The sequence below is a fragment of the Ciona intestinalis genome, chromosome 1, assembly GCF_000224145.3.
Source record: "Ciona intestinalis chromosome 1, KH, whole genome shotgun sequence".
NCBI classification, from domain to species: domain Eukaryota; kingdom Metazoa; phylum Chordata; class Ascidiacea; order Phlebobranchia; family Cionidae; genus Ciona; species Ciona intestinalis.
The window spans coordinates 9686290-9707653 of NC_020166.2; the positions used below are offsets into that span (position 1 = coordinate 9686290).

General features: G+C 33.8%; 2 protein-coding genes and 1 long non-coding RNA gene across 3 annotated transcripts in view; 1 reads left to right on the forward strand and 2 right to left on the reverse strand.

Moving 5' to 3' along the window:
* The window catches only part of stat-b (STAT-b protein), a 22765-nt gene extending 6883 nt beyond the window's left edge, over positions 1–15882 (reverse strand). The window contains 12 exon segments of the mRNA NM_001078360.1: positions 605–698; positions 1486–1557; positions 1559–1666; positions 2046–2201; positions 2626–2777; positions 4012–4145; positions 4596–4773; positions 4976–5065; positions 5370–5529; positions 5889–6051; positions 11823–11905; positions 15845–15882. Coding sequence (NP_001071828.1) covers positions 605–698; positions 1486–1557; positions 1559–1666; positions 2046–2201; positions 2626–2777; positions 4012–4145; positions 4596–4773; positions 4976–5065; positions 5370–5529; positions 5889–6016 — 1272 coding nt within the window. The 5' untranslated portion in view covers positions 6017–6051; positions 11823–11905; positions 15845–15882.
* On the forward strand, positions 13993–16218 carry LOC113475109. Its single transcript, XR_003396855.1, has 2 exons — positions 13993–14598; positions 15080–16218. It is a non-coding gene; the product is annotated as an uncharacterized LOC113475109 (long non-coding RNA).
* On the reverse strand, positions 16117–21002 carry LOC100186542 (endoplasmic reticulum-Golgi intermediate compartment protein 1). Its single transcript, XM_002120961.4, has 9 exons — positions 20852–21002; positions 20465–20526; positions 19901–20062; positions 19480–19604; positions 18944–19048; positions 18411–18474; positions 17872–17972; positions 17299–17421; positions 16117–16619 (listed from the first exon to the last, which is right to left on the reverse strand). Exons 1-9 carry the CDS (start codon positions 20869–20871, stop codon positions 16512–16514), a joined length of 870 nt encoding a protein of 289 aa, XP_002120997.1. The 5' UTR covers positions 20872–21002; the 3' UTR covers positions 16117–16511.
* Between the last annotated feature and the right edge of the window lie 362 nt (positions 21003–21364).

Here is a 21364-nt window from a genome sequence, read left to right on the forward strand (position 1 = left end):
GAGTAATCGCCATAATGTCAAAATTAATGTAATTTGGTCAATGGTATATTGTAATTATGTTCAATGTTATGTTATAATTAGGAATACCAATATAATGTAATCAATATGCATAATTTTGTGCCATAATTAAGATTATTATTGTCATAATTATGTGCAAGATAATGTAATATATATACAATAAGTGCAATTATCTATACAGACATTCCTTGAGAATAAGAACATTTATTTTGTAAGTTATAAAAAAAATCGTATCAAAATAATGGTGTTGTAAATAAAATATATTTAAATAGATTAATCAAAGACGTTCATAAAACAAACACCTAATGATGTACAGTTATTTTACATGTACTTAATTACAATGATCGACAATTTTTTGTGACATCATAATTAACCACTGTGACCACATAATGTGAATTGTGATCCGATATTACCACATTATTTACATAATAGAATATCCAGAATAATCAAATGTGGAAAAACATGCTGATTTTTTTTGTTTTTGAAAACCTTTTCTGGATGTTGGGATAATGTGCCAACTTTGGTTTACAACTATCGTTTTCAGGCCATGGATAAAGTAAGTTACATTCATTCACTAAATACTTACCATGTTTCTGAAGTTGACGCTTAAAATCCCAGATTGTGTGTGATATTCCATCACTGACTCCGGGTTCAATATTTCTCCACTCATCTCAGTGATGCTGCGTGTATAACGTAAGTTATAATTACATAATGGGACTTTGTTATGGGTTAAGTAAAAGTTATGAATATGTAAATAATTTTTCTTGGTTTGCGAAAATCCCTCACACAACAGAAGTTATAAACACATGGAAAGTTTTTATGTGCGAAAAGCCAAATAAAAATTCAAAGAATCCTACAGTCTTAGATAAAATACTTCTGACGGCACTTCTGGTATAAAAGCTATTGGAGAATTAATTACATTATGCCTGATCGCACAAGTAACACAACAAAATACTTCTATCTATATGGGTTAGGTTCTACACCATTAAACCTGGGATTTAGCCAATTTTGGCGTAATATAACCAGTAACCACACCCAACATTTATACTATATAAGTCATGTAAAGGGGCCAGTGTATAAAAAGTGTAAGATATAATTTTTCAGCGGCTTTTATAATCTTTTTTATTATGCCAGGTAGCTGAAGTGGAAAAATATAGCAAGATATTTAACATACAAGTCATGTGAAGTGTTCCAGTGTATATACATTGTCAGTGTGAGAGATAAAAAAACTAAACAAGGATTTTAAAAAAAAATGGAAAATATGTTTGAATGTTTAACATACCTTCTGCTTAAGTCGTTTTTCATAATAAACTAAATCAATATTTTCCAAAAAACTAAATATTTTTTTATATTTTTAAATAAATATTTCTAAAAGAAACTAAATAAAACTAAATGTGGAGATCAAAAAACTAAACAAACATTTTTCTTAAAAAAAACCTGCTAAACATGTTTGAATGTTTAACATACCTTCTGCTTGAGTCGTTTTTGAGCAGAGCTTTTGCTTGATTCTCGCTTATGATGCTCGCTTTAACTGTGGGGTGGATTCATATGAACATTAAGCTTTCCACCAACCAGCAAACGGATCGTAGCTCCGAACCTTGTCTGCGTTTTCAACACTTGAGGGGGTTGTTTCTCGATGATAAAGGTGCTGCCAAAAAAAATTTTTTTTTTAAATATTTTCCGGTGTAAAAAGATAGAAAAAACAGGGAAAAACGTGTTTATTTGTGAGAAAACTCCAAATGCTAAACGTTTAAAAACAAACTATATTAAATTGCCCATAGGCACCTAACCTTGGGTGGTACGGTAGGCTGACACACCCCGAATTTTCTTTACTGCATTAATCAGTAAACATTAGAACCAAATGTGTTTTTATAAATATGTATCCAAGAACCCCTGTCTCCCTTGCATTTTGAAAAGTTAACCACCTATAACATTACCCAGTAACTAATGCCTTTAATAAAACTCTGTAAATATGCTTGAGAAGTGCTACATTATTCTGCATTTAGAATAGATCACACTATAATTACCTGGTAACCAAAGTAGACAACAGAGCAGTGATTGTAGCATTGAGATCGGGCAGCATGTCTCTGCCAGGGTTGTTAATGGGAAGCTGTTGGCGTTGAAGCTCAACTCTCTTTATTTGCTGTCGGTTCTGCCAAATTATTTCCGCTAGTTGTTCACACCTGTTGTTAATAGAGGGTTGGAATATTATTAATGCAAATAAATGTAACATATATATTTAGTCAAGCACAAAGTATCATTTTCACTGTAGGATAGTACATTCTGAGATGCCTATAAAATAGGAATGAATGAAGGAATGTTATGTACATATTCTCTTGTGGCAAGACAACATCAGTTATTATACCATGTTTTCTGTTTCATTTACCTTGTGCCCGCTTACGAGTTGCCATGCATGTCATTGTTTGGTGATTTTTGGTGACTTTTTGGGGTGATTTTTTAGTATTTGCATGTCCTACTTTTGCTTCAGTTGGTCCAAAAAAGGCAGTATTATATCACAGGTGTTCTGGTATATACACTTTGTGCCCATTTACGAGCTACCACATATGTAACTTTCTGGGTAATGTTTTTTATTTTTTTATTTCCTACCATTGCTGCAGTTGGTCCAAGTTACTCTCATGTTGGACCCCATTATAGGCGAGAGCTTGCGATCTTTTCCATTTGATTAATTCCTCATCAAGTATTTGGTTCTGTAGTTGGCTAAGATGGTTGAATGTTTCTTCATGGCGAGTAGCAAGACTCTATTTAGATATGTAAGGATTATTTTGATTTAATGAGATTTTTTTAATTGAAGGTAATTATTGTGGATTTTTTGTAAGGTTTTTAATTTAATGGGTATTAAAAATCCAATACAGAAACGGTGTGGGGAAGCGGTTTAAAAACTGTAAAAATTTTTTTTTTAAGTTCAGAAGTTTAAATTATGTTCGAAATGTAACAAATATATTTTTAATTTATTAACTAAAAAATGATTATGCAAAGCAGAAAAACCAATAATACTTCAGTTTGAGGAGAATTGTATTTTGTTTGCTTGTTTATAAGAAAAGAAACAACAAAAGTACAAAATACCCAAATAAAAACCATACTACATGATGAACAAAAACTGTTTTTGCTCTTTAGCAACTTTTTATTAAAAACAATTTTTAGGATAAATAGTTTTTCAAGTGAGCCTTATCAGATGTTAATCAATTAATAATAAATAAAGGTTAAAATTATTTAAATTATTTGTATTAAATTAGACTATTTTTAGTGGTGACTTATATATTTATGTTTTTTGCATCTAAATTATAATTGTTTAACAAGTAAGCAACAAAAATGAATGTTTATACGAATAAAGACTCATTTAGCACTGACTGTGACCCCCACAACAAACAGTGAGTGGAATATACACACAAAGCAACAAGTTGGATGTGAATTTCCACTTACAAATAAGCCAACATCAGAATAAACCCAAACATGTCTGACTAGCAATAGTCTAAACAAATCTGTAGGCCACTTACATGGCACATACAGTATGGCAGTAGTGCAATGTAAAATATCCTTTTTGGCTTGTCTGGTATAAAAGTTAATGTTATCTTAATGCAAACATAAAACTAATAATAAAAAAAAAATTCAATGTACTTTGTGTCTGTTTATCTTACAACTTTATAAAGAAATCTTTGTTTTTTTTTAAAAAAATATATAAAATTCAAATTACTAATAATAAATATTTTTAGAAATAAAAAAAACCTAATCTTCCAAAATGCTAAAACAAAACACAGCTGTTATAGCTTATTCACATTATCAGTTGCGGCAGATATCTTTGCATACGTGACCGCAATCATGTTAAGTCCTAGACCCCTCCTACATATAATCAGCTACAATATTTGGATGTTACTTCAGGACCTCCCAATGTTTTGCAAATGATAAGCATTACACACTGTGTATGCATTCGTTTTGGGACCTCCCAATGTTTTCCAAATGATAAGCGTTACCCACCGCTCGTAACTGTTGCAGTTTCTGCGCTTCGGCACGTAGCAGTTTGTCTACCTCAGCTTGCTTCCTTGTTAGTTGCGTCTCGTACTGTCTGGCAGGGTTAGAAGGATCAAGTTGTTGAATCTGTTGCAGCTCAGCTGGGGGGAAGCAATAATGAAGTTTCTTAGTAAAATATCGACTCAATATGTCCAAACATATGTCCGTAAACTGAATCCTTAAAAACCAAAATTTCTCTTCATGGGCCGCTGTGGTATTATATGCAATAAGCGTGGGAACCTACAGAAAGGCACTCTTATGGGTCTTGAGATGTAGGCCAGAGTTGCCCACCATAATTTCCAGGGCATGTCTACGGCAGACATAATTTTTTTCTTTACAAACTCATGACAGATTGTGTCCTTTTCGGCGGCTTTTTAAAGTTTTGCCAGAAAGACAACTTTTGGATAAAAGGGTATAAATATATTTCCATTTGTATTATGCATATCTTAATAAATTAAAAATTTTAGTTGCACAACTGATACTTTTACACCATGTATTTTTAACTACTAAGAAAGAAGGTTAGTTTATCATAAAACTAGAGAAAAACCTACAAGATATCTTCAGACTGTCCTGATAATTGATCACGAAATATTCTTGTTTCGATTGCAGTTGCCTCAAATCATTTTCGGTGTCTCGCGTCATGGCTGCTAAACGTTCCAATTCACTGTTAATGTGGGAAACCTTCTCAGATTGTTGGTTGTTCCTCATATGCATTCCACCATCCATAAGCTGTTACAATGTATATTGTAGAAAGTGTTTAAACTTTTTTTATTATTGCATGATTAGAAGTTACATATGTGGTAACTTAAAAGCGGAAAAACAGAGGATGAAACAGAGGTGTATAACTTGATGATTAATGCATAAATGACAGTTATTACATGAATTCCCAAAGTTACTTTTAATGGTTAGTTAACAAACAAGAATATCTCACCGAACTTGCATGTTGAACAAGCCGTGTTTCAATCGATAGAATCTTCTTTACCGTCCTTACAAGCTCCAATGGTGCGGGTCCATATACATTCTGAAACAAGAGAAAAAAATGTAACTTATTTATGCTTACGTACTTGGGAAACGACAGTCGTTATAACACAGGGTGTTCTGTTTCATACGCCTTGTGCCGTTTACGAGTTACCATGTATTTAACTGTATGAGGTGATTTTATTTTTTAAATCGCTCAATTTTTTATAATGTAATTTAGACAACTCCTTTTTAGTTAAGTGTCTTGCCCAAGAAAATATACCGACAACAGCAGCAGCTGAACAACATAAAAATAAGACAAAAATAATTCACAAATGAATGGCAAAAATATCAGCAAATTATCTTACTTTAAAATGTGAAGCAATCTCACTGAAATGAAGTCTCTGCAGAAAGTCCTTCCCTTCTGTCAAGGAATCGCATTGTTTCTGAATTTCCTCAAGGAATAAACCAAGGATGTATTTTGCGTGTGGTTCATCTTGGGGAATATTGTCGGGGTCCAATTGGTCCCTGTGGAAAAATAGAAAAATGTATTTATATGAAGTATTATCACTAGTATAATACACCATGTGTGTCTGGTGTATAAGAAGACACCCATGTTATAACTGGACAGTGAGCATGAGGTGTACAAATACACCATGTGTGTCTGGTGTATAAGAAGACACTCATGTTATAACAGGACAGTGAGCATGAGGTGTATGAATACACCATGTGTGTCAGGTGTCTAAGAAGTGAATACACCATGTGTGTCTGGTGTATAGGAAGACACCCATGTTATAACTTGAAAATAAGCATGAGATGTACAAACACACCGTATATAAAGTGAGTAATAGTACTTTCTTATATCATTGTTACCCAACAATCATTACCATTGTTGTCGTTCTATGATGTCAGCAAAATAATGACGAAACTCAATAGGGAAGTTTGGTCCGTATAAATTCTGGATTTGCCTCAAAGAATCTCCTTCCAGTTCGCGAACTTTGGCCCATAATGACATCCTTGTGTATCCGCCCGCTGATGAATGAAGTTGGTCTATTTGGAAACAATGTTTGAATCAAATACAGGAAAAGCAAAGAAGTTCATCGACAGTGAGCATGATTGACACACCATGTGCGTCTGGTGTATAAAAAATACCCATGTTATAACTCGACAGTGAGCATGAGGTGTATGAATACACCATGTGCGTCTGGTGTGATAAAAAGACACCCATGTTATAACTCGACAGTGACTATAAGGTGTGGTACAAAAAACCTAGTGTATTTCTGACATTTCATGAAAATACACTACGTTTTTTATACTAAACAAGCTGTTGAAAGATTAAATATACTGTAGTTACACAGCACCTAAAACACTGGTTTGATTTTTTTACATTATGCCTGGTAGCAGACGTAACAGAACTACAGTATAACCTACCAACAGAGTCGTGTTCTTGTTTAATGCTCAACCCACTGTAATCGTATGCAGCTTGAGCCAGAGACATTGGGTTCTGACATTGAAGCATTTCGCTCATTTATTGTTGTTATGTGATTACCAGACTAAAATGCTCTAAGTATGTTATCTTTATAACTTCCTATATAGTAGGGTGGGGGAAGATGGGACACTTTTTGTATTTACTCGTCCCATTTAGTAGTAAACAAAAAACATTCAAAGAATTATAAAACCGTATCCTCACGACTCCCATTGACCAGTGTTAACTGTTTAAAACACGATCAGGATATTTGATTATTTTGTGTTAAAGGTGTCCCATCTTCCCCCACCCTACTGTATACTTGCATATATTGTAGTGTTGGTTAAAATGGAGACCGTTAGCACATAATATTCTATATTTTCGGATCTTGTTTTAAGCTACTAACAACGCTCTTTTAGAATGGTGATCGGACTGTTATATATTTCTTCATGTTTTCTTTGTTTACTACCAAATATAGCGATGAAAGAAAATTAAAATGTGTAAATAAAACACGCAAAATAAAAAAATTAACACTTTGAAAAACGGGGAAGACGACGCACTAATAGAACTTTGAATATTTTTCTTTTTATCTGACTAAAGTATTAGGAAACTCGCCGCGTTATAGCCTGTCTGTGCGAAATTATTAAGCGCGTCTTCCATACTCCCTCGCCTGTCTCTATATATCAATATTAAAGTATATTTCACGAAAAATTAGACAACAGTTGACAGACTTCTACGAGTATGAAAGCTTGCATCAAACTCCGGCGAGTGGTAAAGGCGATTATAGTTGAACACCTTGCACTAACTACATCCAACCTACGAGTGAAAGCTTTTAAGTGTAAGTGGCTGTTGCAAGCTGGCTAGGAAATAGCTATGCATAGCCGGTGTGTGGCTATGATCAATTGTTTACACCCTGGCTGGAATCTGAGACGGAAAACATACTGTGCTAATATCCGCGCACGGATTGCATTTTGCGCTGTAAACAGAACGGGTCGGGCGTGCGAAAAGGGTCTGTACGGCTTGTAGTGCGGTAGAAGACAAGGTTTCAACGAATAAACATGTAACGCGTGCAAATATCACTCCCATGAGAGTAAATTGAACTTGCGGTGGGGAAACGGATAACTTCACTACGAAACTGGCGCTAACAAGTGCCTATATACAAGTTTACTACGAGATAGCAACAGCAAGAACATCAGAAGCCAAAATCCGAAGCTATAAAATCGCAGCGCAGCCCGACTGTAAAACTGTACTGTTTTCCGTTTAACTTTCCGCCTTGTCTTGATGAAACAGACAGTTGAATCGAGTTCAAAGGGAGCTTAAGGCAAGGTTGCTCTCACACTGTAATTAAACGCTACATCGGCGTATATGTGTCCATTAAGGGGCATTGCATAATTGCGATCCGGTGACAATCACAACTGTATCGGTTAAATAATGTCTTTATTTGTATCTGATTTTTTCACGCTTTTTCGGCGAATTTATAATAAGCATTAACAACTCTCACGTCCGTTGATTTTAGGAACATTAAAGCTTGCGAACGGTGTATTTTGACATTCCAAACAACATGTTTTAAATAAAAAGGGTAACTTTGGAAATTAAACCGATTTCGTAGGAAAATTACAAAATACTGTTATGAGTTCGACCTCTGGTTTATTGAATATCAGGTTGACATAATACGAACAATTATTTCGTAATTGGCCTATGTGGTAGCACCCCAGTTTAGTTTGATAACGAGTAAACAATTATTAGCGATAAAATATATCTGTATTAAATGGGCACGTTGATGACAAAAGCTCTCAAGAATGTGCACGTATATTAAGCTGGGGGAAGATGAGACATCTCTTATTTTATTTCATCGTTTCATTTGGTAGTAAACAAAAAACATTCAAAGAAGTATTAAACGTACCCTCACGACTCGCACAGACCGTCTTTTTAAATGCGATTAGGATATTTGATTATTATGTGCAAAAGGTGTCCCGTCTTCGTTCGCACATATATAGTTATAACTTATTACATTTTATGTAACAACCTGTTAGTTACTATATAGGTAGCTACACTACATTGCTATAACCGATTAACAAATTGCACAATTTAGGCTGTGCCGTTTGTGATACAGTCCGACGTGAGACCTAAATCCGACGTGAGACCTAAAAATCTGGCTTATGATTCGATCTAATACAAAAACTAAGTTTAAATACGAAAACTAATTTAAAATACAAAAACTAATTTTAAGTGCGAAAACTAATTTTAAATGCGAAAACTAATTTTAAATGCGAAAAATAATTTTAAATACGAAAACTAATTTTAAGTGCGAAAACTAATTTTAAATACGAAAAATAATTTTAACGCTCTAAGCACTGTATACACAACGCAGCAACTTTTATAAGCTATATGTTAGCTATATGTAAAAATCCCCACATTGTCTTCTAAGGGAGACACGTAAGTTCAATACTAGTTGTTAATGTTTAACTGATAGCGACTTCCATACATTAATATTTAAACCGTTATTTTTACCTTTTACAAATTACGGAACTTTGTATGCAAACATTTAAGCGTTTCTTAGTTGTGTAATACTGTGCTACCCAGTGAAAATACTCTAAGTAATGTGGCGAAAAAAAAATAGAAAGCACATATCAGCATCTAATAATTCCTGATCGTGTTTTTAATATACGCGAAAGTTATAACTGCCTAAAATTCCCTCTTTACCGCTAAAAGAGACGATAAAGAGAATGAAAGCATGAACAAACTTCCCCCAACCTTCTGATATAAAAGTTACAGTTATAACTTCATATGACTTTATCCTGCGCCGTGGCACACGGCAAAGTGGTCAGCGCGGTCCCCTCAAACCAGAGGTATAACAGTAGGAAAAAATACGTCGGGAAAAAAAGGAGCCCCCTTTGAACCCAGTATTACTGTAAGCGTTGACTTAAACCCCTAAATCTATTAGTTGTACAACAGTGCAAGAACTCTGTACCTTTGACATAATATAACAGCTTGGCTACAAATTCGATCTATTACGGAAACTAATATCGCATCAGCGCCTTAAACTTTATGCTGCAAAAACGGTATGTTGTGCCCCCCAAAATAACAAGTATTTGATTATTTACAGATTTTTTTTTAAGTTTTCGCCTGAAATTTCTCCTTAAAGTCTTTAAACGATTTATGCATAAACACGCAAATATAACCAAGCCATGAAGGAAGCGTTCATATTGTTACCCTTTAAGCACCTTTTAGCTATTTAACACATAATGTCCAAAAACCCCGAATGTGCTTAAATAATTAATAACGGTAATTAACGATTCCTATATCCCTAGCGCGCCGCAAATTCAGCAAACTTTTTTAAGCGCGTCTGATGAAAAAAATATTTTTAAGCCATTGATGTTAATAACGACACGCTTTACGAGAAAATTGACCGAAAAAATTAAATAATGTTCAAACTATAGCACATTTCATCGTTTAGTTAAAACGCCCTGACTACATTGAGATTCGTTTATGTTATGCAGTTTATTTTTTAAATTTCCTATTTATTTACTACAGCCTTTCCTAAAAACTAAATTTTAAAGTTAACTTTAAGAAGTTGATTGCCTTTGTCCAAGTAATAAAAGTAAAACAAATAAGCTACGGATTTTGTCGCACTACATCAAAAGCCTGTTCTGTGCAAGGAAAAGAACGAACAGCCAATAAGTCACACTCGGAACTCTTGTAATTTAAGAAGGGCTGGTTGAGCCCTATAAGTTCGTGCAGCGTTTTAATTAACCAACACGAATTACGCACAAAAGAGGTGGTGTGCAGACGGCCGAATACATTTGTATCACGACCGCCAGACACGATGATACAAATATTTGTGCATGTCGCAATTAAACAAATTGTAAAGATTATTTTTTGTGCTACAAGAAGCATGGCGTATATTTATGTTTCAGGGGAAATATGTCGTTATAAACTGCTACATGCTATCTGGCGATGGTAACACATACGTGCATTGTTACCAATTCTGTTTTATCACTGCTGGCTAAGTTGTAGCACTGCTGCGGAGGTAGATGGGACACCTTTAGCACATAATACATAATATCGAAATTTCCTGATTATGTTTTAAACAATTAATAACGGTCTATGGAAGTCGCGGAGGGTTCGGTTTTATATATTTTTTGAATGATCTTCAAAAAAAATACAACAAAATAAACGAAAAAATAGAATAAAAAGGTGTCTCATTTTCCCCGTCCTACTATTATACCTATATTGTATGGATAATGGTTCAAATCTGGACTGAACTCCAGTTCCCATGGCATACCTTGCCGTATAGCTTATTTATGAACCCTTTTAAACAAATTTGCAAGTATTACATTTTGGGTTTTGGTTATAATTGGTTTTTAAACAAATTTGCTAATTCTTACAGTTTTGCTTTTTTAATATATTTGCTCAACACTACAGTTTTGGTTTTTAAACAAATTTCCTGATTACTACATTTAAAACACAAAACCTAACCGATACAACGTCAACGATTTGGGTTTTTTTTAAGACGAAAAATTATTTTACGAGAGCTGTCCATTTCTTTGTATTTAAAATATCTAGAACAGAACGCTGGAATATACGTTGAATGTCGATAAAATACTTATAACTAGGGCACTACTGGTTTACTAATTTTCTTAGTAGCCAATAATCCTACGATGTCTTGCAATTTCTTAGCACTTACGAACCTGCAGTTATAATACGAATTACTGGTAGGCGGTAAAGAAAAGGCCAGAATGCCTGGACGCTAACTGGTACGCTCGAAATACTTATTCCCGCTGACTGTTTCTAAATCAGTTTCCCATGTCTCTTTGTGAATCTGAGAACATATGCTGCCAACAGTTACTAACTATGAGTGCCTGGTTTAATAGGCCTGCCAACAGAGCACAGACAGCGAGCAAAACCGTTGTTTTTCCTTGAAATAAAGCGACGGCAAATCAGTTGTTTTGAAACGTCCTCTACGTGTCGGTATCGACACTGCGTCTGTCAGTGTAGCGCGATAACTGTCAACGTTTCTTTTGGTTTTAATTCCGTCTTGATTACGCTATGTAACGCTGACGCAATTGATAACATTGTGCCGTCACCAACACATGGTCGTGACGTCAAACAGGTTCAAAGTTTGAAAACTTTCTTTGAGTTTGTGTGTTTAGCAGTCACGCTTTTATCTCACACTTTTTTCAAGTGGTTTTTACCCTAGCCTGGTTTTAACAAGTTTTGTTTTATTTTAATTATGAATCTGATGTTTGGTACTGTATTCGAAGAAATGAATAAAATCCATGTTATATATACCTATAAGAGACACGAAACTAATCTATTACAGTAAGCGTTATAAGTTATAAAATATAAAACTTACCTGGTTATGAAGTTTTTATATCTTCCGTCGTTGCAAAAATCATCGCGTTCACATGCAGATTTTTTACGGCAAGGTCTAACCAGCTGTAAAAAGGATTTCGTGACATAATGTGTTAAGAATGTATTTCGTGACGAACTGGGGGGAAAGCACGATCACTCGTGTTATATTTTGTCGCACTAGTTCGTGTTATACCATGCGATTTTAACTTAAGCTTACTGATGACGTAAGTCTTAGTATTTCTATTAATTAAATGTAAGTACTGTGGGGTAAGATGGGATACCGTTAGCACATAATGTCCCATAAATACTGATCGCGTTTGCAATTAACAGAGCTCTTTTAGAGTCTTGGTGTTACGATTAAATACTTCTTTGGTGGTGGCCCTGTACTATCAAATGGGACGACAAAAGAGAATGAAAACATAGACCATCTTACCCCAACCTACTATACGGTAGGGTGGGGAAAGATGGGACACCTTTTAATTCTATTTTCTCGTCCCATTTGGTAGTAAACAAAGAACATTCAAAGAATTATAAAACCGTATTATCGCGACTTTCATAGACCGTTGTTAATTGTTTGAAAAACGATCAGGATATTTGGATTTTATGTGCTAAAGTTATTCCATCTTCCCCACCCTACCATACATTGGTTCAGTCTATACATAGAAAACATAATGGCCATGTTCTTGCTACAGTACGTAAGCCATAATCTTAGCTCACAGGTTGTGACGGCGACATTTACAAGGTATTTGAGGGGAAACGACAAGCCGTGCTTTTCCTGAGCACTATAGTCAAGTTACCTTCACGGTTTTATTTACTTTGTACTTTAAATGTTTCAATCATACATTAGACTAGGCTAGGTTTTAAAACTCTTTAACTTTAATTTTGGCACTTTAGATAATTTATATGTGTTTGTACTTTGTAGTAGCCCTGATTTTTAAATTTGTTTGCAATTTTATACATTGCTTGTCGAACGTTGTTTTATATATTCTTGTCAATCATACAAAGTATAGTTTTTAAGTCACACCTTTAGTTAGACTCAGCGACCAACGTAAGCAGTTCCGTACTTAACAGACTTCGATTTTAAGTGGAATATTTTCACTTCGTAAGAGTTGGTCAAATACTTTGTATATTGTATGTAAATCGTCCTAAGAATTTGAAACGACAAATTCTGTAAACCAGAGTGAGGCGTACGGGCGCCGTCTAACGGATATAAAATATAAACAAAACAATCGCCAGAGTAAAAACTGGCGTAGAATAGGAATTCGCACGCAAATACAATATAGGAACCACGCTGTGACGTTACACGTTACATCACAGTTATATATAGTTTCGCCCAGAGTCCGTATATAAACATGTTTATATTCGGGCTCTGGTTTCGCCTATAAAGGAACGTAAGAGTTAACATTTTGATTTTCGATAATAATTAAAATAAACACAAAATCGACATTGTCTATTTATAATAAAGCTACATCTTTTTCTCACCTATCTTGTGTATTATCTTACTATCCACAGACCGTTAAAATACCTTTACACATAAATGCTAGTAACCAAAGGCGCCGCGCCTTTTAAGCTATCGAGCGATATTCGTCTGAAAACCATATTTAATAATCTTGATCAAACAAAACGACTTCGAAACTGGTCTAACGTTGGTATTAGCTTAACTACGCCTGAGGCCACGATAATGCTGTGTTTGTGTGCATTCGAAGCAATATCAGCCGTGTTCACTCCTTTCGTGGGTTGGAAATGCACCATCATTGCGCTCTAGTTTTGCTGCGTGCAAATGCACAAATATAAAACGATTTACCTGAACGTAAAAAAAACGCTGCGTTATTGTACTACCGTTTATTATAAAATAATTTACACACACAAGCCGAAGCCGCACTTAAAAATTGCATTCGTTTGCAGATGTTTTATATTTAACTCATATAAACCTCATTCAAAGTAACTGCGGCTGGCTGACCATGTTTCTTGGTACGCTCACTATTCAGACATTAAAACTCTGGTTAGATTCAGCAGTCGAATTACAATCTCAGTCGTAAGGAAGCATATGGCTATCATGTATCCTGCAAACGACAGTTGAAACTCTAAACTGAACCCCTAAATTTCAGTATAATATGTTTTGCAAGTCCTATTTAGTAACAAGCTTTTACCAATTATAACAATTCTAATTAAACAGCAAAATACTTAGTATAATTCAAAGTGTGTTTTTTATTAAAAAATATCTTTCAAATCTATTGTAAAATTTTGATACAATGCTAGTCTTGCCTGTTACTCTTTCAAGTATGTACTATACTCTCACTTATAATATCTTAAAACTGGGTCATAATAAAAGGATAACCAAACAAATGAAAGACAAATTTCTCCTAATAAAATATTCTACGTATTTCACAATTAATTTTTGTCTACTTCCCTTTTTAAAAACATGAAAGCTTTTCTGATAAAACCCCATATTACTATGTTTACTGTGAATTTCTCCCCTATCAGATTCCAATACGTTCCTACATTTTCAGGAAAACCTTGGTAAAATTTACTCCTGCCATTCTTTGAAACATGAAGTAATTTGTGAGAACTCAGTTAAACATTAACTTGATCATCCATTCGCAAACTTAACAGCCGCATAAAGTGTGACAATAAAAGTAACCACAGAATGCGTGGTTACCACTCCTTTAGTTTTATATTTATGAATGACTGATTAACTATAAAAATATGATGAACAACTCTGACATGCATCGCAGGTCCCTTGCCTGCCCAACCATTGGTACTGAAAGAATACACAAGTAAGTTTGGAGGAAGTATATAACACATTACATAAGGAATAGAGAGTTATTTAGTAAAAGTTGCCGAGAAGTATAGAAAATATATTTTTATAAGATATTTGGTAATTTCATAATTAATAGACGCATACATTTTGGATTATACTTAAAAATTTAAGGTTGGTATATATTTTACATATATATTACTATATATTTTACAAAACACATAATTGTTTATTATTTTTGCTAGTTAGAACCTCTTCTTAGGGTTATAAGCATTTCAGCTTCAACCAAAATAATTTGCCTTCTTAAAAAGAAGAATCATTAAACCAGTGGCACATTTATCTAGGCTAAAAATGTGTTAAACATACATGTCACTTATTAACTAATTAATTTACGGCTAATGTGTATACAATATATGAAATGCAAACATAATTCAAAAGATTGTATGTGACCAGCGTTATGTAATATTGAACATAAGTGAAATAATTAAATGGGCTTTTAGGAGACCTATAAAACAATAAGTCCTTTCAAGCCAACATAACACAGCGAAACAAGCTACAGTACAGTTATTGCAATTGCAAAAACACAAAGGTATTTTAAATTTCTGATGCCTTTGCTGAACACTGTTCTGTTAAAAGACTGTTCATCACTTTTTATCCTCGCCTGGAAGTCATACTCAATGGGTTATAACAGTCTAACAGAAGCTTTGCTAGAGATCAAGTCTCTGAAAGTTTCTGGTTTTATTTCTGTTATTTTCTTTGCTCGCTTGTCCGATAAAGGCATATGCTTGTATAGTAACAGCAGAATGCAATATGACATGCTTTCTTTGGAACCCAAAATCATGTTTTAACAACTAACCTAATAACGCATGAAAGTTACATTATGGAGCAACAGTTGCTATAGCAGTTATAAAGAAGGATGCAATATTGGCATTACTTTAAATGTGGGCAGGTAGTAGCTAGAGGCGTACACGGCGGTTACACACGTTTATTTACACCTCTGATCGTTTAATCGATGAACTTGTTGGCAATACGTAAACATTTGGCATTGCTCTGCACTTAGCAAAATCGTGGAGATAGTTTAAACAACACCCCTAATAATTAACCTGACTTGCTGACTAAACCATAATAATTAATTACTTTAATACACGTTTACACCTAATCTAACGCATAAAGTGTAACGTGACGGAAGACTTTAACCAGTGACAAAGCTGTGATGTATTTTAAACATAGTAGCATGCAGATATATATAGTAAAATGTTACTTACGTTTTGCAGATGATTATCATTTGGCCTTTGCACCATACGAGCAGCTGCTCTGGCAACCTGCAAACGCTCCGCATATAAACATGTTGTTTGCAGCGCCCACGTGCGGTCTCGTAATTATAGAGTAAAAAAATAATTCTCAGCATGACAGGGGACGAATTAATTTTTCCCGCCTTTTCAATTTTAAATATTTTTTTAAAACGTGGCTTAAACGAACGCATTTTATTCCTGAGTACGGATTTAACCTTTTTGCCTAAATATACATCAGTGCAAAATATCTGGTAACTTATTTATTTAAAAGAATACAAAATGTATAATACATAAAATTTCGTCAACATTTTGTCGAATTTGCAATCAAATAATAAAATCTCTTTACATAAAACATGTGCCTAAGTACTATTTTTACAGAAATAGAATTAACTGCGAACAAAGGAATAGATTAAATTGCGCTTTCTGGGTTAAAAAATGTTGTTTACAGATATTGAGTAATATATTATTTGGCCATTATGCAACAATAATATAGATATGAGATCTTAGAGTGAAATACACCAGAATCGGAGCAACGTTTTACATTCTTTTGCAACAAGAAGATTAATATGAAATAGCAACTTAGCAGTAATAACACTAACAGAATATTACACTACGTTCTAATTTTACATGTACTGTTATTTTATGATAGTTTTCCAATTGTAAGTTTCTTGTACATCTCTGTAGCTGAAAATATCATTGAATCTATAATTCCTGCAACTGTGAAAGTTCCCCCTATGATTGCACACACCTGGGGAAAAAGGATAGATTAATTTTTACTGCAAGTAAACAGTTACATTTCACTGAATCTATAGGGATGACAAGCACACCTGGGAAATAAAAATAGGAATTATTTTTAAGTTTACATACTACATAGCTACATTTTCACTGCATCTTGTAGACATAAGTCCAAAAAATAAGTCGACTGGGTGTGAGAAAACTCACACAGTTTTTGGGCAATAGCAAAGCAGTAAATATTAGCATTTTTAAGGGTAACAAAAATTTACTGTATAAATTGTTAAATTATGGTGTGAATCATGGGTACAATGTTCATAACGTTCACAGGATGTTGGTATTGAAAAATTGAACATTGACTAGCACCAGCACATTATTTAACAGCCATTGATAGTTGAATGTTTCAGTATTGCACAAACGTACTCTCATGATTGCAGTTTACATGCACACTTAGTATTGGATTAATTTAATACAACAGTCAATGAATATTTTTACAATACACTGCTTCATGATATTAAATATATTTTACAAATTTTATATATTGCACTGTTTGGTTAATCCTACAATACCATTTGTAATAGAAGAGTTCAAACAGCTAGACTGTACATACCATATTACTGATTTTGTTATAAGTAAATTTAAATTTATTCATTTTTATATCAATTTAAATGCCTAAAATCAAAGACAGAACTAACCATGGTTATAAAGTGATAAAACGGCTTCCTTCTTTCTGTATATTTTACTGTTATCGGTGTCATTTCATATCGAAACCAAATTGCTGGCATTACCCTCTGTCCATGGCCATATGCAATATAATCCTGGTACAAAAACATAAGGTAGAGTTTAGGATTTCAAGTCAAAAAGCAACAAACTTAAAGCTGTGAGTTCTTAACCTCTATTTCCAACAGCAACTACAGCTGAATTTGTAAGATATTAAGTTAAATGTTTAAAAAAAGGGTCATTGGAATTTTAAATAAAAAAGCAACAAAATAGCTGTCAGTTCCTCTGACTAACTGCACCTAGAAACTAGAAACTTAGACCAAAGACCAGTGGTCCGAAATTTTGGGGCACAAGGCCAAAATAACGCTGGCAATTTTTAATACAATTGTTACAAGGGGAATGTTCGTCATGGAAAATTACAGAAAAAGTTTTAATTGAAATAATTGTGCGGAGTAATGCAAACTTAAATTTATCTCGAACCAGTTTTCTTAAAACAGCACCTCTCCTCTTCACTAGTTTAATTAACACAACAGACAACAATGTTTTACCTTATATGCGTTTGTATATTGGTATAGATAGCGCAAGTTCCCATCAATGCTCTCATAAACTGTTGGTACAATCTTCATTATATAGTCATGTGATGATAGAGCTGCAAAAAAAGGTCATGATTTTAAAAGTTGCTTATTTATCTTAATATTCTAGGTGTGGCAGGCAGGTCAATGCAAGAAGTCATAACATAGGTGTTCATGAGTTATGAAATATATATGACTTTTGTTTATTTATCTTAGTATGGCAGGTCAATGCAGAAGGTATAATACAGGTGTTTAGTAACACATATATTTCATATAACGCATGTGTTCTGTTTCAAACAGCTCCCCACCGCTTACAAGTTATCAACTACATAGTTTGTAATGAACTGTTTATTTATTGTTTATTTTTTTTGTATAGTTAACAATTTGGATAAATTGGAAGTGCCACTAGGTTGAAGCAATCCACTTAGCTTAACATTAAGGTCTGTTACTCTGCTACAACAAGATTTATTTAATCTAAGTGGTTGATCAATTAAGCTAAGTTGGTGACCACTTACGATGTTTATCAAATGTTGTTTTGCCTTCAAGAGCGTTGAATGATTGAGACTTAACTCCTGGGATCTGGAATTAATTAAAGTTGTTTCAGTCGACTCTCCTAACATATATAAACATATAGAGTACATTATTAAATATAGATCATTTTATTCGGGTACTATATAATATATCAATATTAATACATAAATAATTTAGATTTTAAAAGACCTTTACCGATTAACATAAATCTTTCTTCCTTTTAGCAATTGCAAAAATAAATGCATAATTACTGTTTAGGTTTATGTCTTTCACTGTGTGCAAAGAAAACGCCATAAAGTTCAACCAGTTCATAGTCGCCAAACCCAGAGTGGTAGGGTACCATAAAATTTTCTGCACTGCATTATTCAGTGAATATTACGACCAAATAGTTTGATTTTTGGCATGAGACTGTGCATCTAATTATCCCTGATACCTCTGCATTTTAATAGGTTTGGTGCCTATGATTGAGTTGGTAGGTCAGGTGAACCTAAGGAAGTCAAGATCATTATACACTTACCACCATATTATCTCCAATCCTTAACTCTTTGATTTCATGTGTCATGTCAGGGTTGTCTGGTTGAGACCTCGCACTATGAGTTGAAACATGGAAGTTGCCCGGCACCTACAGGGGTGTATAACATGATATAGGAATACAGCAGGTAAGTAACAATTTTAACAAAGTTGGAGTAAAGGAATCTGGTCAAAAAAGGGAAAAAATGTACCAGTAAAAATGTATAAGTAAAAAATTATTAAAAAAACTACTGGAAGTTAACTTAGCATATATAAAATGCTTGTGATTTAAAAATATATTATAAATCTAATAAAACTAACAGAAGTAGAAGTACATGGCAAAAAGTGAACTCATTCGAAATAAAATAAGCATATGTTAAAATGACTTTAAATTTTTAGTTTTGCAAAAACAAAAAACAATATTACTATTAGTATCAGCGTATTTAATTTATATAAAACTTAAACAATATCAGTCTTGAATTTTAAATAAAATATAAGCAATGCAACAGGCATGGTTTCAACAGTATTTATCTATGCAGTTACCTTGTTAATTTGAAATCTTGAAGTAAACAGACAACCGTTGCCATCATGTGTAGGAACTTTTTCACTGTTGTCCACCATTCCTACTTCATGTCTTCCCATGGAATCTTGGATATCCATCCCCAAGTCTATGTAATAAAATTTCCATAAGGTTACTGATATACAACTCTATATTCTATTCTATGTGGGTGATGTACTGCATGGCTTGGGTCTTAAGATTTAGGCCAAGATTGGCCTATTACCCCAACACCCAAGGTGCTACCGCATTGACCGCACCAGATTTTAAAAACTTTGTTTACCAAGTTCACTTAATTTTAATTAAAGGCTAAAAACTATAAAAAAATATATAATAATAAAGAACCTAAATGAATATAATAATAAATATTAAATTAAGACATTCCTAATGGCAGAACACAGCACTTACATTCACATTTCATTTTTGGCAATGAAATAATAATTTGAACAGGAATTTTATCCCCAGATTGTGGGTCGTCCACGTACAGCTCACTGGCGACATCTATGGTGAGAAAACCCAACAACTCGGAGATAAGAAGATAAGAGATGAAGAAACAACAACCAACGGAAACTGTGGAAACAACAATATTTAAAATGATGTGGTGTCTACAATGTATGGCACTTCCTGACAAGACCTCACATGTGCAAGACGCTTATTTTTGCAAGCCTGCATGCTAGCATTGAAAATCAACTTGCAAAGTATATTTCCATGCGACATTAAGAAGTCCCACTTAATTTGCTTCATTGTTTAATAAATTGGTGTTGTAGGACAACTTATGGTGTGCTGCGTCCATACCCAACAGTTTGTAAACAAACTCGCCTGTCCACCTGCCATACTCTGTAGACTGCCACATCGACATTTTAGAGGTACCCCCTCCCAAACTACTGCTGTGTGGCAGAAAAACCTTGCATGTTATTTTTTTGTTCCTACAAGCCTAATGACATTACATTACAAGAAAAATTGGTTTCTTACTTGCTGCACCAGTAGTGGTTGGTTGCGTTAAATCTTTCGGGACTTTCCTGTAAATATCAAACCTGCAAAAAAAGAATGTGTGGTTCAATAAATTGTGTACTACATTTTCTTTTTGAAAGATCATATTACTGACAGACAAGAAATTATGGTCAAATGAACAGCAATACAGCATATTTCATTTGCCATCATTTCTTATAGTCGTTGCACACAGACACAATATGGGGATATTTTATATGTATATAAGATGCATAATTTCACTTTTTGGTGAAGTGCAAAACATTGGAACAAGAAATAACAGCAAATGTACAGACGTCACACAAAATTTGACAACATACATAACATGGGAATTTTAGTTAAAAACACATCAAAATTACATATTTTTCTTACCTTCTAATATCGAACACCATTGCAAAGATTGTATACCCTCACCCAAATAAATAAAACACACCAAAACACTAAACTACCCCCTACCAAATGTTCTATAAGAAAAATGCGACCGCCTGCAAAATAGGGACTTATAAATTGCGGTAGAAAAGCGTGCCGCCACAAAACTACTACTGAATAAATGTTGAAGCAAAAATATGTCTTTCTTTAACCTAATTACCGAAAATAACGCTACTTTTCGAGGAAAATTGCCGAATTATTGGTTTAGAAATCTCTTGACCTCACTGACGTGTCAACGCTCCCGGCAAAATAACTCATGCGTGCTGTTATTGTTTTGATTGGTTCTAAAGTTTTTATTCATTTGCATAAAAAAAGGTATTCAATTTGGGGTGAAATAGTAAATAAAGACGTAAACAGGTAAATTTGTCTTTTTAATCGTAAAATCATATGCACAGTATACGTATTCTCTTATCAAGTGACGTATGTTGGTTTTATAAAAAATTAGCTAAACAAAAA

Excerpts from the sequence above, each read along its gene's own strand:
- LOC100186542 (XM_002120961.4), bottom strand. The coding sequence starts at position 20,871 with ATGGTGTTCGATATTAGAAG. Across the intron at positions 19,605-19,900 it reads GCCAAAAATGAAATGTGAAT|ACTTGGGGATGGATATCCAA; the intron begins GTAAGTGCTGTG and ends TTTATTACATAG. Across the intron at positions 16,620-17,298 it reads TTTATCACTTTATAACCATG|GTGTGTGCAATCATAGGGGG; the intron begins GTTAGTTCTGTC and ends CTTTTTCCCCAG.